Source organism: Tenrec ecaudatus, chromosome 12 (genome assembly GCF_050624435.1).
Source record: "Tenrec ecaudatus isolate mTenEca1 chromosome 12, mTenEca1.hap1, whole genome shotgun sequence".
Taxonomy (NCBI): Eukaryota; Metazoa; Chordata; class Mammalia; order Afrosoricida; family Tenrecidae; genus Tenrec; species Tenrec ecaudatus.
In genome coordinates this window covers 29,986,754-30,013,746 of record NC_134541.1, presented here as the reverse complement: position 1 = coordinate 30,013,746, position 26,993 = coordinate 29,986,754, and the positions used below count along the sequence as shown (strand labels likewise).

The following is a 26,993-nucleotide window of genomic DNA, read 5'->3' as shown; positions in this document are numbered from 1 at the left end:
GGTGACTTGGTTTGGCTCCCTCAGTCTCTTAGGTCCAGGTTTGCTTCAAGGTCCTGTCCTAGGTCAGAGTACCATGCAATTAAAACTAATTTCCTTTTTTTTTTTCTTGCAGATTCAACTTTCACGCATCAAACCACCCTGGGTGGTTAAAGGTCAGCCCGCTTACCAGATATGCCCCCGGATCGTCCCTGTCACAGAGTCCTCCAGCCGGGGTCGGACCGGTGCTAGGACCCTCGCAGACATTAAAGCCCGTGCTCTGCAGGCCCGAGCCCAGCGAGAGGCGGCCACCACTGCCATCGGAGGGGGGGGTGGCCCGGGTGGAGGTGGCGGCAGGGCCACCGATGAGGGAGGTGGCCGAGGCAGCAGCGCTGGTGATGGTGGTGAGGCCTGTGGCCACCCTGAGTCCGGGGGAGCCCAGAGCACCCCTGGAGAGTGTGCGTCAGATCTACAGCGAGCACAACTACTGCCGCCTTGTCCTGTGAATGGGGAGTGGACCCAGGCGGGTCCTGCCGCAGCTGGAGCCAGGAGGGAGGACAGGGGCCCCGGACAGCAGGGTGCCAGTGTAGAAGACGCCGCTCAGCCCCACATTGCTCCCACTGGGGACCAGCCCTGCCAGGCCCTACCCCCACTGTCCTCCCAAACCCCAGGATCTGAGCCATTGGCTGTGCAGCCAAGGCTGCATCTAGATGTTAGGACTGAATGTGGCTCTGCTGCCACTTGCTGGGAAAGGGAGAGTGAAGAGCGAGAGCCCCTCCTTGCCCTGGAGATTGGTCCTGTGCAGGAAGCCATATTACAGGAAGGCCCTGGCCAGGCTCTAGTTAATCCCACTTTGAAGGATCCTGTAAATGTGACCCCCAGCTCCACCCCGGGCTCCTCTTTGGCTGATTACCTGCAGGACAGACCATTAGATGATGAATTAGAACTTGGTAGCTCACGCCCCCCACCCTCGAGAGAAAGTGCTACTGGACAAGAAGACCTAAAAGCCAAGCCGCTCGAGGCTGACACTATGGCTCCTAGGATGGCCGGGCCTTCGAGAGACCGGGCAGTGGCGCAGTCTGACCCTAATGCCGGAGAAAAGGTCCTGTCTGTCGTTGAGCCCCCAGCTGCAGAAGAGTGGGAGGCGGCAGCCACTCCCAATGTAACTGCATTCTTTGGGAGGTTGACAAATGAGCGTATTGGTACCCCAGGCCACCTTCCTGCGCTCTGGGCAGTGCCGGGTCAAGGCATGGGCAGCACTGACAGCATCTGCAAGCAGGTCCCAGGTGAAAAGCTTGAGGTCGATGGTGACTCTGAGGCCTCGAGTCCTCACAGTGAGTCCACAGCCACTGCCTCGGACTGTGAAGGCAGCCTTGCTGAGGACAACAGTGAGGCCGAGCCCAGGGAAGCAGCGAAGAAGAAGGGGACTTGGGTCATGGAAAAGGACGAGAGACTCCGCTGGAGCTCTGCCACCTCGCTCTCTAAAAAGGATGGGGACCTGGGTGTGGTTACAAGGACAGATGGGATGCTTGGTACTCAGAGCTGGGTGTCTCGGGTGTGTGCGGGTTCCCAAAAGATCCCTGACTCCTTGCTGCTGGCCAGTTCTGAATACCAGCTGAAACCCGTGTGCCTCGACAGGCCTGGGTCCTCAGTGGAGGCCACGAGCCCGCTTGTGATTCAGTTACTGCAGGGGAGTTTACCCCTGGAAAAAGTTCTTCCTCCAGCCCAGGGTGGCAACAAATCAGAATCCCTTCAGTTACCACTTCCAAAAGAGCCCAGCCATGGTGGCACACTGGGGTTGGGATCTCTGTCTGATTCTGGAGGAGGCAGTCACACAGTTAGCCACAGCAGCCCCAGTACCCCGGGACCTTTGAAGGCACCGCCTCTGCCTCACGAGGGCAGCACTGCTCATGTGGGGCAAGCGGCCACCAAGGCTCCTGGAGGGCCTCCCATGGTTTCTGAGACAGCCCCGAGTTGTCCGGACCCCCTGCATCCAGTGATGAATCAAGTGGCTGCCTCTGGGAAACTGGAAGAGGAGATGGATTCCACAAAGCTGTTCTCTTCCTTTGGTTTGGAAGATCGAAAGAAAACCCAGGATCTGTCCCCATGCAGACCCTCTGGTGCTGCTCCCAGCAGAAACCCAGGGACATCCACTACCTCGAGAGTCCCAAGCTTCTTGTCGCCTGGTGCCATCTCCTGTGGTCCAGACCAAGCAGGTCGGTCCCTGGGAGACCAAGAGAAGAAGTTCTTTGGCTCTAAGAATATGGCTGTGACCCCTCAGGGCCCCAGGTCTGTGGACCCAGCACCACTGCCTGCTGATGCTCCTCCTGGTGCTCCCGGGAGGCCATTGGGGCCCAGCAAAAGCTCTGTGTCTCAGGCACCACCTGCCTCCGCCATTGGCATGAAGCCCGAAAAGTTTGTGGCAGGGGGCACGCTGAAGATGAATGCAGAGAACAACAGCCAGGCGCTCGGACACAGCCCTCTGGAGCTGATGGAGCATCTTCAAGGCATGCCCTTTGTCATGGACCTGCCCTTCTGGAAGTTGCCCCGAGAGCCTGGAAAAGGGCTTGCGCAGCCTCTGGAGCCTTCTTCCCTTCCTTCCCAGCTTAACATCAAGCAGGCATTTTATGGGAAGCTCTCTAAACTCCAGCTAAGTTCCACCAGCTTTAATTACACCTCCAGCTCTCCCACGTTTGCCAAAGGCCTGGCTGGAAGTGTGGTGCAGCTGAGCCACAAAGCGAACTTTGGCGGGAGCCACAGCGCGTCTCTGTCCCTGCAGATGTTCACCGATAGCAGCGCAATGGAGAGCCTCTCACTCCAATGTGCGTGCAGCCTGAAAGCCATGATCATGTGCCGAGGCTGCGGTGCGTTCTGTCACGATGACTGCATCGGCCCCTCAAAGCTCTGTGTACTGTGCCTTGTGGTGAGATAATAAATTATGGCCATGGGAAAAGCTGTATATTGAGTGTGTGTATTTTGATAACGATCTTAAATCTGTAAACAATCTCATTGAAATGATGGTCTCTGTCTGCGGGCAAGAGCACCCTAGCCTCCCCCTAATATTCACAGTGCTACAGCCCCTCTGTCATGTAGCCACCCTGTGGGGGGCCCACTGGGCTGCCCAAGACCAGCTAATCCAAGCACTCATGCCGATGTCTGAGCCTGGGGTGACGTCGGAATGCCGCCTGTCACCCAGAGGAACTTGAAACAAGGTTGTGTGTCCTCCCCTCAAGGGGCCTCACTGTCCTGAGAAGAAATGCCAGTCTTCCACTGCCCACACCTACCATCTTCTGCTACTGTGTTTGGGAAAGTGGCCAGCAGAGGGTTAAGGTAACGGGAGCAGCTGCTGATCTGATCACAGGGTCACAGTTTAGTCACTGACTGGTTTGAGTGGACGTGGTACCTCGGTGCCCTCTCCTGGCTAGAGCCACCTGGACAATGGGCCTGGAGAGCCGTCTTGTCTGTCGACCTTGAAGCCACGTGTCCAGAAGTTGGTCGGGAATTCTTCCACCTGCCCCCTCCTGTCTGTCGCCTTTGGACTCAATGGGAGTGGGCGTCTCCACACACCTGTGTCCGGGAAAGTCCTTTTACATTTCAAAGCAGTGTGTGTGCCCTATTTTTATATTTTTAACTCTTCCTTCCTGGATGTATACAGTGGACTTGTGGGCTTCTGTAATTATGCTCTATGCACCTCTGATGTTTTAAATCATGTATTTATACGTTGTACACAGTACTGGCCGGTCTTGTAAATGGATGTATTGTACAGAGAACCCGAACGGCTCCTCATTTGACATCTGCCGCGTCAGTGCATTAAGTGGTGCCATGTACGTAACTATCCCTGTTGCCAGGGCTACAGCATGCCCTGCTGGCCCAAAGGAGGGTGAAGCCCAGGGACTTGTGATCACTGGGTGGCCTGTCGTCACCTGCAGAGCCATGGTCATCCACCTTCACTCGCCTGCTCCTCACCTTGCCTCTTCACTCCTACCCCAATTGTTAAGGACAAACCACCGCCACCAGTGTTACATGCTTCTGGATTCATGGGTGAGGTCCCTGGGCAGCCCTGGCAGGGTCCCAGGTCTGTTCTAGGGTTGCCACCTGTCAGCAATAGCGGGGTCCCTGCTCTCCAGTGACCACCAGATGAAAGGTTTGGGAAGGGACATGGCAATGCCTGTCTGCTGCTGCCCTTCTCTCAACACCACCACCCCGTTTCTAGCAAGTGGAAGCCCGGCACTCGTCTTCCCTCCTCACCCTGTTTCCCACCTCGTTTCTCCACGGTGACATGTGGAGTCGGCAGTTCTGCAGCTGTCCTCTGTGCGGTTCGTGTGCATCCAACAGCCGTGTTTGGCCGGAGGACCCCCCTCCACCGCAGTGTGATGTGCTGTTTAAAGAGCGGTTGAGAGGTTGGCGATGAGGGGTGATTGCAGGGGCGTCATTGGCCAAGTCCAAGTTGTCAACTTGAAACGTCTGTTTACCAAAGACAGGGAGCAGAGGCCCGAGCCTGTTTGCACCTCTCCTTCCTCCTATGACCTTTGGGGCCACTAGGGCACAGTTTGAAACTGGCATTGTCCACGGGGCTGCCCAGAGAAAGCACTGCTCTTGTATGTCTCTTGTGGTATTGGAAAAATAAACCTGTACAACCTGCATTCACAGTCTGGTTGTCGTCTTTGGACGCCCTGGTGTAGGGGGGTCAAGGTGGAGGCAGAAGCTCACTTCCCCTCCTATCAGCTCCTTTTGGCTTGTGACCTGGCATGTAAGCGGGATCAGAAATCATAACACCAGGTGGGTTCTGTCCCCCCAGTCATCACCCCCCAGTGACAGCTCACTTGGCTGCCTTCGGAGAGGAGGCTGTCCTTCATGGGGAGGCTGACTAGTTCTTTATGCCCAGGCTTCCGCCTCTCCACCATCAGCTAGCAGTGCAGGAGGTGCTCTCCTGAGAGGGGGCAAGTGGTAGCTAGCTCAGTGAGTCTCCAACCACGTGACAGCAACATGGACTGCCAAAAATGCGTGTGTGTGTGTGTGTATTTTTGTGTAACCAAGATTTTTTCCCTTGGAGTTTTCCGTCATAACTCACTAGGACGGCTCCCACCACACTTGTGCCATGCTGTGGTTAGTGAGTTTGTGGTTGGGTGACTGGGTAACTGCCGGTTGGTGCTGATGTGTGTCATCGTTACTTCATGTGACAGAGCTGACAGGTCACAGCAGTGCCAGGAACTTTACAATCCAGGTCAGGACCTTCTGTTGACAATTGAACTTTGTTTGGAATTATTATGTGGCCTAACCACCTTCTCAGAGAAGAGCAGAGCATGGGGTCAAAGTGCAGGTTCTGCCACTCGCTCAGTGGTCTGGACCCATCTGCGAATGAGGAGCAGTGTTCCTGCTTTAGAAGATGGCTAATGGCTGGCTCGCATGGAGGAAGTGCTCAGAGACAGTCAAAACCTGTGGAACTCCTGCCACGTATGTATGCCTGTCTGCAGTAGAGAGCTGAGCTATCAGGAGGCGGCTGCTGTGACATCCTGGAGGGGCCCTGAGCCCCGGAGTTTGGTCTCCCTACAGCCGTGTCTCGCCCCTTCCCGAGCTGAGCTGAGCGCGAGTTGGAGGCTGAAGGATGGGACCGTGCTGCTGCAGCATCGGGAAGGCTATTCTCTTCACTGGCCCGTTTTGGCATCAGTTGGCCTTGCATACAACCTGCCTCTGGGGAAGCAAGCCCCAAGGGAAGAGTGGTGTAGATGCACACCACCAGATGCCCACCCACTTCTTTCTTTCGGGGCGCTTAGCAGGCCAAAGCACCTGCTGGCCCTGACTGCCTTCCAAGTGCTGGGGAGGGTGGGGTTTGTGGCCTGAGAGATTACTACTAGTAAACCAAAAATGGAGTGTGCCCCGAGGCTCCCTCTTGTCGCTGTGCAGTCAGTCTGGTGGCCTGGAGATGAGGTGCTGCTTTAGTTCTGGAGTCCCTCCCCTCCGTGGGCTCATGGACTCTGAGCAGCCAGGGGGAGCTATAGGTCTGACCCTGCCCCTGCTGCCCACCCAGAATGTCTGCTAATGCCCATGGGAAGACCAATCAAGACACTTCCTGTGTTCTTCTCCAGGATAGGCGACAGCCCCACTCAGCTCCTCAGCCTGGGGGAGGAACTCTGTTGCCCTGAGTCAGAATCAACTCGATGGCAGTGGCATTTGGGACTTTAGCAGTAGGGAATAAGGCCAGTAATGAAAACCCGGGTATCTACAAAAGCTTGGTCAGGCGAGGAAGGGCGGGTACCTTAAAAGGCGTCTTCCTTTACAGGTACCATCTGCGCATGTTCTCCCTTCGTTGAGTGAGCGAGCTGCCCGTTTTGTAGCACATGTAGGCTTGTGAGGGGCATGGACACCCTTCAGTTCCACCGTGTGTCCTCACTGTTGGCAGCTGGCCGTGGGCTGGAGACGGTGCTTCTTGGGACCTCAAACTGGTCAGCTGGCGGCACTCTTTGAAGGTAAGTGCTGGCCGCAGAGTGTGTGTGTTGGGCATCTTGATCAAGGTTGTGGGATTTTAATATTCCCTTAGTGATTCTCATAGGACTCTAAGTTCATAGTAGTACTCTAGATTGGACAAGGTATTTCTAGGACTTCCCCTTGGTCCCTGTAGGGACACAAAAGGCTGCATTGACCTGGTGTCTCCTTCAACTTTGCCCTTCCCTGCAAGTACCTTTATTAATCTTACCCAGGCGCACTAACCGTGCAGTGGCATGCAAACTAAGTGGCACGGTGGCCTCAGCCTGCTGCTGCTGCTAATCACAAGGTCGGCCATTCAAACCCACCGGTTGCTCCATGGGAGACCAACAAGGCTGGGCACTCCCCTAAAGACGTAAGTCTTAGAAGCCTTAAAGAGCAGTGCTACTCCTCCTGCAGGGTCGCTGTCACTAGAAATTGACAGTGGGGTGGACTTTTCATCTTGCCTGTTAGGCTATTCTGTGAAACTTCCTTTGAAAATTCTTGTGCGGCTAGAAAACAAGGTCATTTGACACAGACTGGCAGTGGATTTTGAAACCAGTGTGTGTGTACATTCTAGTTGTGAGGCCAGCGCTCGTGCTCGTCTGTTCAAGGCCTTGTCTGGGGTTGGGCCTATCTATCCCCCAAGGATCTCAGGGGCCCTCACTTGGGGTGGGGGGTGGAGGGACGCGGGTTGGAATTAAAAGGTGCCTGGCCAGCTCCCCACAAGTGCTTGTTGTGTATTCCGCCCCAAGCCCTAGGTGGAGGAAAGCCCCTTCCCTGCGAAGCAGGGTGCGTGCGCCGAAAGTACTAGCTAGGCCAGTGGTTTTCAACCTTCCTCATGCCGTGTGTGACCTTGTAATGTTGTGGTCGCCCCCCCAACCATAAAATTATTGTCGTGGCTACTTCATAATTGTCATTTTGCTACTCATGAATTCGGCGACCCCTGTGAAAGGGTCTTTTAACCCCCAAAGGGGTCGAGACCCACAGGTTGAGAACTGTTGGGCAAGCCAAGGTGCCGTGTGCCATGAGAGGATGTCGGCAAAGCAGAGAAGTCGCCGTACAAAGTACTTTGTTGGTGGGACGCAGTGGAAAGCAGCCCTTGGGTTTGTTATTCAGTGTTTATTACGTAGATTCAGTCTTATATATGATATACAGATTCCAAAGAAAAAGGATTCCACATACTTATGAAATCAGTGCATTTAGCAAGTAATACCATGGAGATCACAGCTCGGCTAACAGCTCATTGGTCTTTGTTAAGTGACAGGGCGAGGGGTGGCCTGTGCTAGTCATTCCACAAACAAAACAGAATTGAGTTGCATCACAGAGAGAAGACACATTCTAAGAATTAAAATATTAAGCCACGTTTACTTGGAAAAACTCACTCTAGAACACAGATCATTTTGAGAGCATTGAGGAGGAAGTCCTCAGCTGCTTAGGAGAGCCACGTTAAGTTGCATAGGTGCATGTCTGTAAAAATAGAATTTAGAGGTGAAGCCATTGATTCAGCAACAAAGGGTCACCTTGAAAGGTTGGTGCCACCGTCGTTTGCTTTAAGTGCCTTGCGCTGGCTATAGTGTGGGGCCCTCGCCCCTTCCCCTCTCCCGAAGATTCGCTTGTGCTGCACCCAAGCTCCCACTGCCCCAGGGAAGTCTCACTTCTCTCAGGTGTGGGACTCCTTTCCCAGAAGTTTTTCAATTCCACCAGCAGATTGGTGACCTCTTGGGTTGTCCCTGAATCCCAGGTGACTTGGCCCTGGAGGCTGGTCCCAGGCAGCTCTGCCCTTCCTGCAGCGCCACAACCATGTCCCACCTGCACTGTTGCCACCCAGAGACCCCTGGGGATTTAGTCTGATCCCGGACCCCACGAGAGAGGCACACAGGCTGTCTGACACACAGAAAGGATTTCTGAGCTTAGAAAAAGGTTCTTCAAATTGGAGTTCTACGTGCTGTAGGCTATTTGTTTTAGGTGGAAACAGTAGGTAAAAAGAGAGAGGTTTGTGTTTGTGGCTTTACTAAGCAGATGAGCGGAGTGAGGTGCAGCTTCCTCCTCGGGAGCAGGTCTTGCAGAACACACAGGGACGGGGCATCTGTACATGTAAACAGTACACTTTCACTGAGTCCAAAATTAGGAGCAAAAATACAAAGGTTCACATTGGTCTTAGGTAGATACAGGCGAAAAAGGATGGAGCCGGCTGGCTCAGAAACAACAAAAACCAAGTTTCTAAAGCACCACTAAATGATATAAAAATGGACCATGGACAGATTGAAACTGGTGTTCTGGGGAGATACTTTACTATCCTGTAAAAAGTTTTACAAAAAATTACAAATGAAAAGTTTATCAACCCTCTGAGTTCAAAGCAGCATTTTGAAAATGGACTGGTTAGTTAAACCCGGTCACCACCCCTGGATTTGGAAGTGGCCCTTGGAAGGGTGGGGGTTCAGGGAGAGAGAAGGGGTGGGTGGGTCCTACCTGCCAGGGATCCTCCACCACCCTCCCACCTCCCCCTGCCTGTCCCCCTTTGTCATCCCCCTTAAAGGAGTGGCGAGGGGTCCACTGGGTTTCCGGTGGGTCACACTATCACAGCTCTCCTTGAAGACCACAGCCCCGCTTCTGGGCCAGCCCTGCAGAGCCTCAGCCAGTGAGTTAAGCCTGCTCTGGCCTTTTCCCTTGGAATGTAGGAGCCCAACGGGTGGCCTGAAGAGCTCATAGCTGTGGGGCACGCCTTAGGAGGGCAGTACCCCCTGGGGGTGGGGGGGTGCCACAACAGTGAGCAGGTGGGCTTCAACAGAGCCAGCATGTCGCTGCTCTCCGAGTCAGGAGGGGGGAGGGGGCTGCACAGTCACAACAAAAGTAAAACAAGTTCCCTGAACCAGCGAATGCAGTCCTGTTTCCACACAACAACTTGCTCCACTTTTAGGGAGCCTGCAGTGCCAGGGCTTGGGGATAGCTTCCCTGGAGGGAGCCCATGGGAGAGGGGGGAAGACGGAAAACGACATGCAGATCCAATGTCCTGGGGTAGCCACGGCACCCAGGGCTGTTTCTCTACAAAGCCGGGCCCTGCCACGGCGCCCTTGCAGCAGCAGCCTGGCGGCCGGCACAGCAGCTCCAACTGGACCACGGACTTCCAAACCGCAGCTGCTGCCGCACTCTGAACAATCGTCCCTTCTCACGCCTGTTTGCCAAGAAACACAAGCCACGCATGTCACTCATGTCACTTGGGTGCTGCCTCCGGGAGGGGAGACGATGGGGACCGAGCGAGAACAAGAACTCTAAGGCGGCGATTGTCTCTGCCATTGGTTAACACGAGAGTCTCACAAATTGCCTGGGTTAACATTTTTGCAAAAGATCTACTGATTACTCTGTCGTATTGTTCACACACAAAAATAAATATTTACACAAATTCAAATGTCCGGAGCGGTACAGCGCTGGAGGGGTGCGGCAGGAGGCCTGGGCACTGGGCTTGTGCGGGGCTAGGGTGCGTCTCGGTGTGGTCAGATGGAAGGAAGGCAGGTGTGGCTAGGTGGGGTGTTGGAGGCCGCTTGAGAGAGGCTACCCCCAGCCTCTAGGGGTGGAAGGGAGCATGGGGTGTGATCGCCTTGCCTTCCTAACGCAGTGAAGTCATGGATTCAAGGCAGGGTGGGGGCATCCACCCTTGAGTGTCCCCCCCGGGGGGGGCAGCTGACAATGGGCCCCAGCTCCCGAGGTCTCTGCTCAGAGGGAGGAAGGCAACAGAGGGGTCCTGCTATCTGGGCAGCAGGGCTGCACTCATGGCTACCACCAGGGGCGCAGCGGGGCCGGGGCCTGCTGAGGTCGGGGAGCCCATGGTTTAGCAGCACTGGGAGGTATTGCACTGAGCGAGGGAGGAAGTGCCTATGGAGAGGAGGAGGCCAGGCCAGCCCCGCCTTTTGCCCTTTTTCACACTCCAGGGGTGATGGGTTTGTTCCAGGACAGGTGCCTGGTGAGGGAGGGTTGGTCCTAGGCCCACCCAGGTGACTTCTCTGCCTTGGTGGCCGATCCCTTGATCCCTTTATTCCAGTCTCAGGGCCAGGAGTGTCCCTAACTGCCAGATGTCAGGCACTCACCCTGGCGAACAGGCCCTTTCCCCACATTCATGGGGGCAGGATGAGAGCAAGGGGCCTGTTCTCTGGCTCACCCCGCCCCCACTACCCTCACTCTGTCTCCCAGAGCAGCTGAGAGGGCAGGGCAGGGGGCTGGTTCCAAGGACAAGATTCTGGGCCTCCAGTCTGGACTAAACTCCCCAGCAGGCAGGTGCTATGCAGGGGGGTGGGGAGACAGCCATTGGCAGCGGGCTCAGGCGCATCCTGGAAACAGCCCATGCTGGAGTGTGAGGTAGAATACGGGTGGCCGTGTATTGGGGACTTCGGGGGCATGGGATGGGGGCCGCCGGGCTTGTTTTTGCTTTGCAGTGGGAGTGGGAGGCCCTCCTGCCCGAGGGGCAGTGCCCTTGGTGCCCCCCAGCGGTCCAGCCCGCATCAGTGTAGTGCTATGGAATGTTAGGTCACAGGGACACACCCTTCGGATCAGACAGACACAGACTGGCAATCTGTACAAACACAAAAGAAATCCATTTTCAGAAAAATAAATTACTAAGGGTCGAAGGAGTGAGGGTCCACTTTTGCCTTTCTCAATAAATATGCAATTCTGCTCACCTAAGACTTGAAAGGTAATTATCGGGGGCAGGATTCTAACATCAGGGTCCACGAGAGTTTTTTCTAGACAGAGCTGTGGCCGGGCCAGCGCCAGCTCGGGCGGCCCCTCTGAAGCTGCCCATGTCCTCTTCCGAGCAGGTCAGAGCACCCGTGTGGCGAGATTCCAAAAAAATAACAAAACAAAACAAACAAACAAAAAAAGTGTCCTTGTGCCCAAAGTCTCAGGTGCTTGGAGTGTGGCTAGAACAGCTTTTCAGGTCCCGCCTCTGTCCAGGACCACACGGGCCACCTGGCGATGCCGGGGTGCCCCGGGCACCCGAGGGCGGTCAGTTCTGCTGTAAGATGAGGTTTTCCAGCTCGTCTGCAGAGCGCAGGAGGAAGGCTGCCGACTCCCGGTAGCCGGCAATGAGCTGCCGCACGGCGCTGATCTCCGTGGGGCTGAGCTGGGCGGTGGGCATGGTCCTGCTGGTGCTGGTGCTGGAAGGCGTGGGGGTGGGCGTGGTGGAGGTTGTGGAGGCTCCGCCTTTCATGCTGAGGTCCGTGGGCCCTGTGGGGGGGATGTGGGAGGGAGGGAAGGGACAGGCATGACAAGAGACCCTGGGGAAGATGGGGAGTACCACCCTGTCCCGGGGCCTGCTGGGGCCAGAAGGGGCAGAGGCAGCAGGCCCTGCCTTCCCTCGGGATTTTCTAATCCTCAGGACATTTTCCTCTTGCCCAAGTCTGCAGGCATCGAGGAGCAGGCCCTCCCCAGAACGCCAACCTCATTGCCATTGGGTGGATGCCGACTCATAGCAAACCCTGTAATAGGCTTCCAAGACTACCACCCTTTTGTGAGAGCAGAAAGTCCCGTCTTTCCCCCAAGTGTTGAAACCAGTAGGAAGGTGTGGGGCTGGGTGGCTGGCACAGCAGCCCGGAGTTGAGACTCCAGTAAGGAAACCCTGGGACCAGGGCTGCTTCCCTCTGGGGCCATCTGGTGTGGCTGTGCCCATGGTTCCCCTCTACCCTCCTCCCAGCCTTTCCACCTTTCCACCACTAGTGCTGGGAGCTTCTCACTCCTTCTCTGGGCCGAAGCTAGAGCCCAGGAAGGAGGCTGTCCTGTTTCCTGCCGCCAGTCTGATCTGGAGCCAGCCCCATGGCAGGCTCAGGTTCCTTGGGGCAGGGAGGCCAGGTGACCCAGCACCGCAGGCCAGGCTGGCAGGGCCCAATTTCATCTATACTGATGGCATCTCCATCTTACCCCACAATTGGCAGTCAGGAACTGAGGCTACTCCAGGTACCACCTGGGGGACTCAGATGGCCAGTTGGCTGTGGGCTGCTGCTGTCCCTCCAACACCTGCACATCTGAGAGGCACCAGTGCTTACCAGCCACAAGCTGCCTGTGGGAGCTCACCCCCCACCTTGATGGAAGCAGGGCTCCTAGGCTGAAACTGAGGCCTGGGACACGCAAGGACAGAGCCCCTCTGTGGGCAGGTGCACAAAGGCCCCACTCCTCTGGAGAGGCTGGAGCCAGGCAACTGCAGTCCCAGGATAGGACAGGCTGTGGGCATCAGGTGGAGGCTTAACACTCCCTGCTGGACTCCTGGGCTCCTGACACAGCCCCATGCAGACCCTGGTGGGCAAGGCTGTCTGGAAAGAGTGGAGCCTTGGGCCCTCTCCTCCACCTCTGGGATTAGTCCCGGCAGCCTCCCCTTGTAGGTTAAGAGGCATTAGGGAGGGATGAGATGTTAAGCTGGCAGGACTCTCCCAGGACGTGACCTGCACCCTGGTTCTGGGGGCCTGCTGAGCTTGGGGACGGGGGCTTTGCAGCCAAGGGCCAGGGCTTCTGAGGGGCTCTCGGGCAAGCTCATCGAGCCTGGACCCAGGCTTCCCGGCCGGGGCTGCACAGTCTATCGCTCTGTGAGAGTGCCATCCTCGGCTTCCGCCTCACAGCCCCGCTGGCCCCAGGGCCCACAGCTCCCACGCCTACTAGTCATGTCTACACCGCCTCAGCAAAGGGCGGGCACGGTGAAGCCCAGAGCCCAGGTCTCGGCCCTCCTCCAAGTCTGACCCCTCAGCTCCCACTCTGGCCAGGCCGGTGGGGTCAGGCCCAGCCTAGTGCCCGGCTCAATGTGGCACAAACCCAGCAAGCACACCTTCTCCGTGACCATCACCCTCAGCGTTCTCAGTTCCCCAGCACTGACTGACCGTCATGGGGGGCGGAGGTGAGGGGGACATGGATGTCGGGTGTAGGGCTAAAGTAGTGCCCTGGGCCCTCAGGAAAACACCACTTCGTCTTGAAAATGAGGCCTGGAAAGGGGTGTCACCTGCCCAGAGCTGCTCTCCAGACAGCTGGGCCACAGCAGGACCAGGGCGGGCCTGACCAAATCCCAGCTCTTATCACCAATGCGGGGACCCAGGGCCAGCAGCCCTCTGAATGAGCAGAGGAGCAGTCAGCCTCTGCAATGAAGGCCTGGAGAGGACCAGGGACAGTGAACTTGCTGTCTGTGACAGCCTGCCATGACACAGGTCCCACGCCAAGGAAGACCCAGGATGGCAGACAGCGCATGGCACATTCCACCTCTGGGGACCCCAGAACGGGGACTCGACCTCCCTGGCCAACTCCCCCATGGGTAAGCATGAGGCCCGACTATCGCTGCCCACTCACCATTACTGTGGTTTCCCGTTTGGAGGGCAGCGGGGGGCTGTAGGTTGCTGCCCAAGGCTCCGTAGCCGCGGTAGCTGTAGTTGAGGCCGCCGTTGACGTAGACGGGGTCCTGGGAGAAGGAGGAGGCTGGCAGTGAGTAGGTGGAGTGGGTGATGGCTGTGGAGTCCCGGGAGTGCTGCTTGTCCAGGGCTATGGGCTCGTCCTGCGGAGGGGATAGGGTGGCGCTGGGCGAGGGCGGTTGAAGGCTGTAGCCCAGGGGATTCCCATCTGCCATCTTGCCCCAACGCCACACCCTCCTGATCCCTGGTACACCAGGAGGCCCGACTCGCCCACCTACCCCTTCTGCCTGGGTTCCCCTGCCCGCTCACACCCTTCGGGCACCTGCGAGGACTGGTAGATTTCCAGGCGCATCCGTTTGGCTGCTTTCCTTGTCTCGCTCTCACAGGCGGCCGCCAGGATGTTCTCTGCCATGGCCGAGGTCAGGTGGGGGGGAGTAGGTCTGGTCTGGGGGTGCAGAGGGGAGCAGTCGGTGCTAGGGCCCTTGGTAGTCCTGCCCCGAGGCGAGGGGGCGAGCCGGGCTGACCAAGGGAATCTTTCTGGACCTCGGTGTCCCTCCCATCCGTTCAACTGCTTATAGACTCTGGTCAGGACTGGGGGAGCTCGGGGGAGAGCGGCCACTCACCATCTCCATGCCGTTCTTCTTCATGCGCCGGCAGGACTTGAGGTACGTGCGGATGCGCTTGCGTGCGCGCTCCTGGAACTCGGGGAACTGCCGACTGCAGGACTCGATGATGGCCTGGATCTTCTCCTTGGGCTGCTTGGAGATGGGCACCATGCGGTCCAGGTTCTCGTCCACGAAGAGACGCACAAACATCTGCCGGGGTAGGGGCCATGCGCCCGTGAGGCCTCGCCCCCACCTCCTGCCAGACCCCGCCCCTCCAGGCCCCGCCCCTTCCCTCCCCCGCCTCCCAGGCCAGCCCGCTCACGTTGAAGGCCTTGAGGCGCTCGGGGTCCATGCCCTCCGAGTCGTTCATCTTGTCGTTGTCTTCATGGTCGTCGTGGTCGTCATCGTCATCGTCCGCCGTGGGCACCCGGCCCACCGTCAGGTCCTCGGGACAGCCACTGACCTCTGTCTTGATGGAATCGTAGCTCCCAGAGCTGTAGGGGGGCGACTGGAGAGGTACGGGCCGGGGTCAGGCCAGAAGCCCCCACGGTTCCATCGTGCTCCCCTGCTGGTGGCCAGTGTGGGGACTAGGTGATGACCAGGCCCCCTCACTTCCTTCACAAGGGACAGGAGGGCAGAAGCCAGCCCTCCTGGCTGCTCTCCCCAGGTGGCCCCGCAGGGGCAGGGACCAAAGGAAGCCGTTAGCCTTCTGCAGGGAGTCCACTGGCTTTGGGTTTTCCTCCCTGACCCCCAAGGGGCTGCATCCCAGAGGTGAGAGTGCTGTGGCCAGAGTGCCCTGCGTGCTGTTGAAGAGGGCAGTTAAGGGGCAGGGGCCGCTGGGTCTGTGCAGCCCTGGAAGCCCCCAGGCAGGGGGCACAGAAAGGGGAGAGGGTAGCAGGGAGGTCCCTGCTCTACAGAGGAGGATGGGCTAAGCCCCCACGCCCCACCCCTGGTAACTCTGTGCCCTCTCTGGCTCAGGCAGGTCCCCCACCCCAGGGGGAGTGTGCACCTTCATCATTCAGGTGCCGACTGGAGGAAGAGTCCTGGGAACAATGTCCCCGCCCTCAGAGGGTGAGCAACTAGCAGGTAAGTGGGGCCAGTCGGCCCTGGAATGGGGCAGTCCCCAGGGGCTCACAGCAAGCACTGTCCTCTGACCCCAGGACTCCCTGCATCTTACCCTCTGTCCTCTCTCCCCAGGTCCCTGGTCCCTTGGGTGGGGATGGAAGCTGGCCCTCCAGCCTCCCAGGTAATCTCATTTTTCCGGGGTGAGGTGTTGGCTGTGTGGCCTTGGGCAAGCCACGGTCCCCAGCTGGTCCTCAGCAATCTTCCCACAGGTCAGGGGAGACCAAAGCTGCCTGGGGGTGGGGGCACCCCTGCTCCTGTCTTACTCCCTGTCCCGAGGACCTTGCCTAGGGGAGCACTTCCCTCACCAAGGGAGGCAGTGGCTCTGCCGCCCCGCAGCGCTGGCAGCTCCTAGCCTCACACACACAGGCAGTCACAGCTTGCAAAGGCAGGTGAGCCCCCATCCCCTCCTCTCTCCTTGCAGGCCTTAGAGGGGAATGAACTAACCCTGGGAGCAGAAGAGCCCCAGGATGGCGGGAGCGGGGCTCCCTGCCCTGGTCACCTTCCTCCTCCACCTCTTCCTGCAGACTTAACTAGAGGGAACTCTGCCCACCCAGGTCCTGGGGCACTCCCATAGAGGCCTTGCTGTTTTCTGTACCATCTGTAAAATGGGAACAAACCGTCCTGGCTGACCCCCTCTGGCCGCCGTGGTGGGTGGGGCAGTTGGGAGAGGTGAGGTCTTGGGCCATCTTGTGTGGACCTTGGCTACCTGCCCCACGAGCCCCGCCTGGCCCATGGCCTTGGCCCCGAACCCAAGCCCACTTCACAGATGGGACAGCAGCGCAGAGGAGTAAGGAAAACGAGGGACACCCGTCTTTGTGACCCCCTCCATACACACTCACCGCCCCACGGGGGGTGGGGGGGAGGGAGGGATTGTTGTGTACAGTTTCAATATTTCAGCACTGAAACAGCCCTGAGGGCCATGGAGGAAACAGCCCTGAGGGCCATGGAGGAAACAGCGAGGGGCAGGCAGGCAGGCACACACCTCTGGGGTGCTCTTCACCCCATACTTGACCCGGCTCCGCAGTCCATCCGTGCTGCAGCCGTCTGAGGGGTAGGAGGGCGTGCCGAGTGTGGTCCCTGGCGGGAGCTTGTCACACAGGTTGATGGGCTGGTCCTCGGCGGCAGCTGTGAAGTCCATGGGGGCTACGGCCCCGTTGCCGTTCAGCTCGGGGAAGGCGGGGTCGCCCTGCGTGCTGCTCGAGGCAGATGGGTTCAGGGTGGAGGAGCCATTGCCGCTGCCGCTCTCCGAGGAGGAGTCGTCTGGAAGCAGAGGCGACCGTCAGGACGCAGCTCCGGGGGCACGAGGGGGCGAGGCTGCCCACGCTGGAGCCTCTGGGAGTCTCGCTGAGGGGTGCTGGCTTCCTTTGCCAGGATAGCACGGGGGGAGGGGGGGTCCCTTCTGTAGCCAAGCCCACAAGGGCACATCCAGCTTCAAAGCTGGACCGGACCTGGAGGGCTAAGAGAGTGGCCGCTGCCTCTGCCTGTGGGGGTTGGGGTGGGGGTGTCTCTGAGCCCGCAGAATCTGCACCCTCTTCCCCAACCAGGGTTGCCCCACCGCCCACCTGCCCAGGTTCCGCAGCACTGCCCTGGCCCTTGGCACATTTCCGCCTCGGTCTTGGGCAGGCCTGGCTGCACGGTGGGCCCGCCGACAGCCGCAGCACAGCGCAGGGTGGGTGGCCTTGCGGGCTCAGGGGTCCGCGCACCCTGCCCCTCTGCTGGCTTCCAGGCCCGCAGCCCGCACACGGCGCGGCAGGCCCGCCCCCTGCGGGCAGAGCCTGGCACTGCCGAGGGTGGGGGGGGGGGGCAGGGCCTCTGGGAACAAACTTCAGTTTCAGGCCAACGCCCGGCCCGTTCCCCCTGGTCCAGCCTCCGGGATTTGCACACCTGCGTGACGGGCTGAGGCGGCGGCCACACCGGGCGGGGGGGCAGCTGTGAGGTGAGTTGCCGTGGGCTGCCGGCGCCCGCACCCACTGTTGGGTGAGGTCCGTACCGCACACCCCCGGGCCAGGGTCCCCCCGCATCTCGCGGGACCCGCCCTCACCCACGCTGCCCGAAGATTATGAAGATTTAGTCTCCCGGTGCTGGGCACTGGGCACGCGCGCCGCCAGAGTGTCCCCATGGCGACTGAGTGGCTCTGGCACCCTAACCAATCCCAGGCCTCCCTGCTGCGGAAGGGCGGGGCCAGGCTGCCCATCAAGCAGCCCGGTGCCCGTCAGAGGGGGATGGGAAAGGCTGCGGCACAGGGCACCCCTCCCCTCAGCCACAGATGGTCCCCTGGGTCAGGCAGCCCTCCTCCTCCTCCTCCTCTCCTTCCTCTTCCTCTGGGCAGCTCCAAGCCTGCTCCAGCCACCCCCACACCCCCTCCCGCAGCCCTGACCCCGCCTGCACACAGAAGGGTCTGGCTTTTTAGCTGAAGCTGCAGAACTCAATCTATTTGGTGACCTAGCAAGCAACCCCAGAGCATTGACTGAAGACCTGCTGCCTACTGGCCCTGCCCTAGTGGCAGCCAAAGGCCAGGGGGGGCTGGTTCAACTAGGAGGTGTGGGGGGTGGGGGGTAGATATGTGCCCGTAACTGAAATCACACGGGGACTCACAAAGTGAGGTACAGGATTATCCACCACCTGCCCCACCCCTGGTCAAGCCACACCTGCCCCTCTGGCCTCCAGGGCTGCCCTGGCCTCCGCAGCACCCCAGCTTTCTTGGGGCATGCTGTCTTTTACAGCAGATCCCCAGACTCCCGCCTTGAGGACCCCTGGTTCCATGACCTGTACCAATCTCCCCCAGGTGCCTTGGCCCTCACACCTCAGCCCTCACTTGATCCTGCCTTCTGCCTGCTTTTCTGCCAGCTCCACCCAGCTCAGCTGGTCTTTCAGAGTCTGTACTTCCTGCCCCACTCAGCTCTCCAGCCCAGACCCCAGCCCTCCATGCCTCCTTCACTGGGCCCAGGGCCAGTCCAGAGGCAGCCTTCTCCCCACCTGCTGCCACAGGACCCCCACAGGCTCCCAGGCCCCTGCCAGGAGTGTGGGAGGAGAGACAGATGCCCACACCAGCTGATGTCCAGAGCACCTGTGAGCTCCGGGGTACCCACTTTCTGTCCACTGTGCTAGCTGACAGGGTGGCCAAGGCTCACTCCAAGGCTGCCTACCCCCCCAAAGCCTGCCCTCAGGGGCCTTCACACCTGCACTCACAGGGGGCTGGGGGGTGTCTTCACACCTGGCATCACCACCACAGGCCTCAAATCCATCCCCTGACTGAGGGGCGCTAATGGGCACCATCCTTGCCTGGCACATGTTGGGTGTTCACCATGGGCATCAGCCCCAAGGCCTCCTGCAGTTCCACACCCCACCCAGGGGCATCCCAACCATACCCCCTCCACTTCCCTGACCAGCGCTCCTCCGGGTGGGGGCGTGGGGTGAGGCTTTGTACTGCACTTCCTGCTAAGGTGAGCAGGGCAGGCTGAGGGTGCACAGCGCTCCCACTGAGGCCCTGCACCCAGGTTACAAACCCCCCAGCTGCCAACGCTCCCTGCCAAGGTAGCATGACCCAATGGCCTGGCCTGCACACAGGTGACACCCCCTCTCTGCCCTTTGCTGCCTCTAGGCTGGGAAGGGATGGGGCGGGGCATAAAGGCTCCATAAGGTAACAGGCTCTCAACTACTGCCTTGGCTGTAGCCACCTATGTACACCAAGGGTCTTTTCCACTCTCAGGAAATCTTCACAATTACGCAAGCTTTCGTCATTTTTAACTAGCAGTGGCTGGTCCACCTTGTAAAGAAACAACCAACTCCACAACTTGCCAAAACCCATGGACCTGCTATCCCAGGTCCCTGATCACGCCCACACCACACCTGGGAGGTGGGCATCAAAGGCGATCTGCGGACTAGGACCCACGTGGTCCACCCCCAAGGAAGGGACAAGGGAACGCACACCACCCCTAGGTCTTTTCTTCCTTGGGGCCAGTTTTTGGCAGTCCTAAGCCTGGGTGCCCACTGACCCTTCCGTACCCTCCCCGAGTTGGGCAAGCTCACGGAGCTACAGGAAGGGCAACCCTACAGGGCCAAGCAGGCTTTGGACCAGGAGCGAGTGTGGGTACCTCCTGGAGCCTTCATTTCCTCTCTCAGAGTGACCAAAACAAATACTAAACTCACTGCCGACTCGTAGTGACCCCCATAGGATTGGTGTGGAGGTGGAGGGGGTCCCGAGGCTGTAACTTTGCAAGAACAGAAAACCCTGTGTTTCTCCCAAGGAGAGACTAGTGGTTCTGAGCTGCCACTCGTGTGCATCCTAGCCGTGCACACCGAGGAGACGGCGGGCGTGTTCCCTACAGCCTGGGCTCTCTCACACCACAAAGCCCCCCTGCAGCTCCCACGCCGCCTTGGACTGGAAGGAGAGCTTCCTTTGAGACGGGCACAGTGAAAGATGGAGTGGGGAGCACACCAAATCACGCCCCTCCTTTTCCTGAGCTTCTGCCTACCACTGGGTGCCGGGGACACACTGGTGACAAGACAGGTCTGGCCCTGGCCACCCACCGCCCATCAGGGGTGCCCTCTTTAACAGTACACGTCCCATCCCGTAGCCTCCCAGCTTCCCTAGGGGTTGGCTCACAGGGCAGTGGGGATGGCACGAAGAAAGAACCTCAAGGTGACCTGGCAGGAGGCCCGATGCCACTGACCCCTGCTGGGCAGAGGGCACATCAGTGGCCGCACTCCTGGCTGCCACGGGCTGAGCTCAAACTGGCAAAGCTACAGAAAACCGTGCCCCTGGCACACAACGCAATTGAAGTCGCTGGATGACCACCTCTCCTGGCTGGCCATGGAAACAGGGGTGGCCAATCCAAACTGCTTGTGGGCCACCCTCTACCTGAGGGAACCAGCACCCACCCCACCCCACCCCACTCCCACCCCGAGCCCAGCAGACCCTTCAAGCACTGACTCCATGCCAACACCCCTCCCCACGGTTCCCACCCCCTACCTCCAAGGCTCTTGGTGCAATGTTACCATCTCAGAAAGACCTGCCCTGTCTGCCCCCCTGCCCCACTCTGACCCCTTCATTTCTCCCACGCTAGGTTATATGGACTCAGGTCTGTGCCCAACCCCCACGTGAGTTGCCCTAGCCCTCGAGACCCACGGGTGGCAGGGCAGCGCTGGGAGAGCTGGCAGCCTGACTCTCTCAGGGTTGTGGGGAGGAGGGAGGTGCCCATGCCAGGATGGCCAGTCAGCAGTCCGTCGCAGCGCTGGCTGCGGGCATGTGACCCGAGCTGGACCAATGAGTGGCCCAGGCCTTTATGTTTGCTGCAGGGCTGGGGCACAAAGCCCTCTCTGGCCTGGGGGCTACTGAACCCACTTAGGTCACAAGCTGAGAGCCTGCCCCCCTACCCCCAAGAAGCAGGCCTGGGCCTTGTTAAGAGTCCCCAGGTCCCTCCATCCCTGAGCCAGTGGGTATGGGTGGGCCCCAGGGAGGTCTGGCTCAAGCTCAGGGTGCCCCCACGTCCAGTCTGGGTGCCCTCGAGGGGCCGACCCAGGGCTTCGGGCAGACAGGTCTGTCGTCATTGGAGGAAAGAAGAAATGGAGGGAAACCTGCTCCCAATCCTCCCCTCCCCCAGCCCATTTCCCAAAACCGTGACCGAGAGACACAGACACACAGCCGAGCCTCCCGAGCGCAGTCAGGCAACCTTGGTCACGCCGCCTGCCTCCATGGCTGCTTTTATCACCAGGCTGGGGCTGTGCCTCTGGGGCCCTGGCCTGGCTAGGAGCTGGTCCTCCCAGGGGTGGACCCACCCTAGGCCTGGGGGCTGGACATGGACTCTAAGGTTGGCCAGGCCTGGGGGGGCCTCGTGTGCCTGCCCAGTCCTCATCTGTGCTGCTCCCCAGGAGGCTGGCGTGCCAGGCCCAGGCAGCGCTGGCAGGAGGATCCCTTGGGTGGTGATGGTACGTGTGCGACAGGCCGGGTACCGAGGGGCTCCGGGCTGTAGCTGGAAGGCAGCCCTCCTTCCCCAGAGGCCAGACCGCCAGCTCTGCAGAGGATGACTGCCAGGCTGGGCAGGACGGGTGCCTACCACCTGTGCCGGGATGCCCGCAGGCAGGGAAAGCCCGCCGGGCAGGCTCGTTTAACGTGGGGCAGTGTGCTGCTATTCAAATGGGGGAATTAGTGATGAATGGGGGAGATTGTTCCTCCCTCTGTCCCGTCTCCAGAAGGAGACAAAAACCCCTTTTACCTCGGCAAACAATGCCCTTATGTGGGCGCCAGCGCGCCCCACAGCCTGCACAAGCCTGGCTCTGTGCAAGCCACCAATGGCCACAGGGGGCTCTGGGGTCCTGGCCAGCAGCACCCTCTCACGGCGGCAGCCCACGCAGCCCAGCTCAGGCAGCCTGGTGGCGGGAAGGTAGGCCCCCTTCTCTCACCAGAGGTGCAGCTGCTGGAGGCTGTGGGCCTCCTCCCGGCTGGGGCTCAGTCACACTGGCGGCCAAGCCAGGCGGGGGCTGGGGCGGGGGTGGAGGGGGCATCAATAATTCACAGGGAGGAAAGGACAGCAGAGAGGAAGGAGGAGGGGGGAGCAGAGCTGGGGGCTGGGGACCCATGGAATCCATGGAACAGCTTGGCTGCCCCCACCCCCGCCCAGGGCCTCTGACTAGGGGGCAACTCTGCCTTGAGTTGGGGGCAGGCACCTCCCCAAGCTGGCTCTCTTGCAGGGGTGCTGATAAAGGCAGGGGCCTGTTGACATGACGTATAGTTGCCCAGCAGGCCAGGCTCCTCGCTGGCTGCCCAGTGCTGCCTCCAGAGAGGCGGGAGTGTCCGGGGCCCCGTAAGGGCACATTGAGACAGGGAGGTGCTCGGCTCCCCTTGGCACCCTGCTCAGCTGCCTGTCTCCTGGCATCACTGCTCTACCCTCCTAGCCCAGGCCCTGCCTCCTCTCACCAGCCCAGTGGTGTGGCTCCTCTGCTTCAGCGACTTGGTGCCCTGGCAGGGGGCATTCTGCCCCCATTACTGGTGGCTCATTGTTTTCAGCAGGTGCCAGCACCTAGGGCCCTCCGAGTCGAGGGCTGTCCCAGGGGAACGGGCGGCAGGCAGGCCACTCACTCAAACACTTGGTGCCATCAGTTCAATGTCAAACCCTGGCCACCCTACAGGGCAGGGCAGAGCTGCCCCCTGGGAGTTTCTGGGGCCCGCGTAACTTCACTGAAGTGGGCAGCCCCACCTGTCTCTCTGGTGGGCGCCAACTGCAGCCCAACAAGTAACCACGCAGCACCAGGACTCCTGTCCCAGCAGCCACGTTGGACAAACAGAGGCGCCACAGCTGGGGAGCACTTCAATAACACATTTAGTCTCCACGTGAAATTGATCCTGAGCGCAAGGATTTCAGCGCAACCCACACCTGCGTCTGCGGACTCCAGGGTGTGGTTTGCACACAGCCCACCTCAAGGCCACGGCCACAAAATCAGACAGGGCAGACTCAAGGTTGTCGCCACTTCCCCCAAAGTGAGGTCATTCTTCTCTATGCGGGGCCGGCGTGTACAAGCCACCAGGGTGAGAGTTCTGGGCCTGTGGCTGCTACTGCTCTGTGTGTCGGTGGGGGGTGGGGGTGGGGAGTCAATGGTGGCCCGAGCTAAGAGCAGGGCGTCACCGTCAGTGGACACAGTCACCACGCCTGACTGTCATAGCCATCCCTTGCAGCGGGGTCGGCAGGTACCTCCTCTGGCCCCACCCCAGTACCCTCCCAGCTGGATGGACCCTTGATCCCCAGGGTCCTCTGGCCTCTTGGGAAAGTGGGCCTCCCAGGCCAGCTCCTCCCCAGGCAGGCCTCAGTTTGCCTATCAGCACAATGGAGCTATACCCTCACTCCCCCCGCACCCCGCCGTCCTGTCCTCCTTCCTGGGTCACTTCCCCTCAATGTGCACCCGGGCCAGTGGTTCCCAGGGGGAGCTGCCACCCCTAATATGAGTGGCCTAGGCCTAGGACTCCCCAGCCTTGAAGTCCCAGGCCACACCCCCTTGGGTAATTCAGTATGCAAAGCTGGGCCCAAGCTCTAGCCCACCGGCCCCGCCCCCAGAGCAAATGTCCCCTGTGGCTGCTCTGTGCGAATGACTCACACGGGGCAGCATGCTGGCCCTTGTGCCTGCGTGAGCAAGGGCGGTGGCGGCCAAGGGGCCCCTGGCAGGCCTCAGCCAGGCCACCCGGAAGCCGGTCTGGGTCCGGTGCATCCCAGTCATTAGATTGGGGAGATGACGCCAAAGTGGCCCCGGTCACTTCCTGGTTCCCGGGAAAGGTCCTCAGACAGATTTGGGACACCTTGCCCTCTCCTGCCCAGGGTCAGCAGGCTGAGGGTCAGCAAGCACCCTGGGCTAGGGAGGGGGGCCATTAACAGCAATCTTCCAGGGAGGTGGTCAGCGGCTGCACCTCACCCCTTCAGGCCCCCAAAGCTTGTCTTGTGGCCTTCCCAGACATCTGGGCCCCCAGGAGCCAAAGGCCTCTCAGGCTGTACAAGGCCAGGGCTGTGCCTGCCCTGCCTGCTCTTGAATAAAGGGGCCTCCCAGAGCTGTCTCCTAGCCTCACACCCGCTGCAGACCAGCCAGCACAGCCTAGCATTGTCTGTGTGCCTGTAGCCCAGCTGCTGATGGACACTCTCCTGTGACCTGTGACTGCCAGGGCCCCCCAGCCTACCCTGCCAAGGTCTCAGGGCCCGGCTCTCGGGAAGAAGGAGTGGCGCGGCAAGAGCCTGCCCCTGTCCATCCAGGGGGGACATTCAGAGTCTTGACTGGGTGCCAACAGCTTGGCTCTTGGACAGAGTGTCGGGCCGGCAGCCAGAGGCCCAGCCCCAGCACCAGGGGAGTCGGGTCAGGAGGGTGGGTAGGGCCTGGATCAGCAGGGCAAGCACAGAGGGAGGTTCACTTTAAAACAGCCAGGAGGCACAGGGACAGACAGACCCGGGACAACAGCAGCAGCCACAAAAAGCTCACTGCCATCAATTCGCTGCTGATTCACAGAGACCCTGGCGGGCAGGGCAGGGCTGCCCGGGAGTTTCACAGTCTGTGACTATACCGGAGTCAGCTGGTGGTTTCAAACTGCCCTCCTTGCAGCGGGCAGGCGACCCACTGAGGCTCCTTGGCTCGTCCTGAAGGCATGGAGAATCTGAACCACTCAAGATGCCACTGGGCGCCCGCTAGGATAGCTAGAGGGTGATTACGAGGGAGAGACTGGAACTGGTGGGGGGACAAGTGGAACAGCCGCTGAGCAAGAGTTCGGTGGTTCCCTCAAAGGTTCACATGTGACTCAGCCATTCCGCTCTGGGTTCCAGCCACGAGACTTGGAGGCAGGCGCTTGTGCACTGGTGTTCGAAGCGGTGCTGTCCACCGTAATCAAAAGGTGCCCACAACCCAAGGTCCCACCGGCGCCGGGGACACCATGTGGGGCACTCCTGCGACGGGCATTACTCAGAGGAGGGATGTTGGGAGGCGTGCTAAACCACAAGCAAACTTGGAAAACCTGCCCATGGGAAGCGGCTCAAGCACTTGCTGCATTGAGTTCGTTCCCAGGGACCGCGGCCCCGCAGGGTAGAACTGCCCCTTGTGGGCGCCTGGGCCGCAGCTCTGAGTGGGAGCAGACGGCGGGTGTGGATGGGTTTGAACTGCTGACCTTGTAGTTTGCAGCCCAACACCTCACCCACCACCCCACCAGGATTCCTGGGAAATCTCTAGAAAAGGCAGATTTTGACAGTCCCTGGTGTCGTGGTGGTGATGGGTTGGGCTGCTCACCACCAAAGTCAGCAGTTTGAAACCACCAGAGGCTCTTGGGGAGAAAGAGGAGGCTTTCTACTCCCCTAAAGAGCTCCAGTCTCAGAAACCTGCATGGCAGTGAGTGAGTGAGTGAGTGGTTGCCAGGGGCCGGCTGGGCCGGGAGTGGGGGTGGGGGGGGGTGTCCAGGCCAACTCCGCCAGAGATGGAGCAGGGTGGTTCCAGGCTGTGGCCACAGGGCGAAGAACTAGACCAGGGGTCTTCAAACTACAGCCCTTGGCCACATGCGGCCTGCCAAGGATATTTATCTAGCCCGCCGGGTGTTTTTGCCCCGTTTGTTCTTTTTTTACTTCAAAATAAGATATGTGCGATGTGCATAGGAATTTGTTCATAGTTTTTTGTTTTAACTATAGTCCGACCCTCCAACAGGTCTGAGGGGCAGTCAACTGGCCCCCTGTTGAAAAAGTTTGAGGATCCCTGACCTAGACACAGTGAGTCCAGGGGATTTCATGGTTCCCAGCTGGAGTGAAAGCTACTTTCACACTACACTGTCGTCTACTAAATGTGCAGTGGCATTATTTTTTAAAAACACTTTGGAATAGTACAAGAACTCCCCAAATGTACTGCAGAGACATGACGCGAGCCCGGGCCGTTGCTAGGCGCAGCGTGGCCCAGCCACCAAAGCTTGCATTTGTCGGAAACAAAACCCAAGTGCAGTGCGTGCTGGACCTCACAGCACGGGGTGCCTGCGACACTCAGGCATAGGGCGTTGCTTTGGGGGACAGCTAGTGGTGACAGTCGTCCAACAACAAAACAAAACTCCAAACTCACTGCCAATTCACAGAGACCCTAGAGGATGGGGTAGAACTGTCCCACGGGTTTCCGAAGCTGTCACTCTCCTGGAGCAGACAGCCTCGTCTTTGTCTCCAGAATCAGCTGGTGAGGTTCAAACCCGTGATCCTGCTGTGAATCGCCTAACTTGTAACCCACACCACAAACCAAAACCAAAATGCTAACAACTGCCACGCTCACTGCCATTGAGTCGGTTCTGACTCATGGCGACCCTGTAGGACAGGACGGAACTACCCCTGCGGGTCTCCCAGACTGTCACCCTTATAGGCACAGAGAGCTCCACCTTTCTCACAGAACAGCTGGTAGATTTGAACTGCTGACCTCGAAGTTAGCAGTCCAACGTGTATGCACCAGAGCACCTAATTTCCACTTAAAAATGGCTTCGGTGCAAATGTCCTGTTACTCCTGTTTGACTTGGAGGCCCCGGGGAAGGGGCCACAGTCCCCCCGACGTGTTCATGACCAGCACTCATGACCAACCAGGACCGTGGGATAGCGCAGCAGGGTGGGGAGGGTCCACAGAGAAAACGAGAAGCAGCTGGGCACAGGCAGCAGGGCAGTGGGGGTGATGGGGTAGCAACTGCTGGGCCTCCTGGCCTGGCCCCAACTCCTACCACCCTTTCCCTGCTGCCCCCCTCCGCCAGCCCCAGAACAAACTTCTTGCCAGAGAGCACACTTACAGCATCTGCCGAGCTGCCTGCCAGCCAGCCAGGGAGCCGGGTGGTGGTGGTGAGGGAGTTGCAGTCCTTTGCCAGGCCTTGAAACACTGGCACGGAGCATGCCCACCCAGGTGTGCAAGTCTCTGTTTGAGCCCCTGAACACCTAAGCGTGGAATTTCTGGGGCCCGAGGGCAACTCTAGGTAGGATGT

General features: G+C 59.4%; 2 protein-coding genes across 5 annotated transcripts in view; one reads left to right on the top strand and one right to left on the bottom strand.

The window, feature by feature from the left end:
* ASXL1 (ASXL transcriptional regulator 1) overlaps positions 1-4,619 on the top strand; it is an 82,183-nt gene extending 77,564 nt beyond the window's left edge. For all 3 annotated transcript variants that reach the window (XM_075563797.1, XM_075563795.1, XM_075563796.1), the window contains one exon: positions 113-4,619. In XM_075563797.1, coding sequence (XP_075419912.1) covers positions 113-2,908 — 2,796 coding nt within the window. In that variant the 3' untranslated portion in view covers positions 2,909-4,619. The remainder of the gene's footprint in view (positions 1-112) is intronic.
* A 2,939-nt stretch (positions 4,620-7,558) lies between these two features.
* NOL4L (nucleolar protein 4 like) overlaps positions 7,559-26,993 on the bottom strand; it is a 127,979-nt gene continuing 108,544 nt past the window's right edge. For both annotated transcript variants that reach the window (XM_075563793.1, XM_075563794.1), the window contains 6 exons: positions 16,527-16,804; positions 14,742-14,927; positions 14,438-14,629; positions 14,137-14,259; positions 13,756-13,957; positions 7,559-11,658 (listed from right to left, as the gene is read on the bottom strand). In XM_075563793.1, the coding sequence (XP_075419908.1) occupies positions 11,438-11,658; positions 13,756-13,957; positions 14,137-14,259; positions 14,438-14,629; positions 14,742-14,927; positions 16,527-16,804 (1,202 nt within the window). In that variant the 3' untranslated portion in view covers positions 7,559-11,437. The remainder of the gene's footprint in view (positions 11,659-13,755; positions 13,958-14,136; positions 14,260-14,437; positions 14,630-14,741; positions 14,928-16,526; positions 16,805-26,993) is intronic.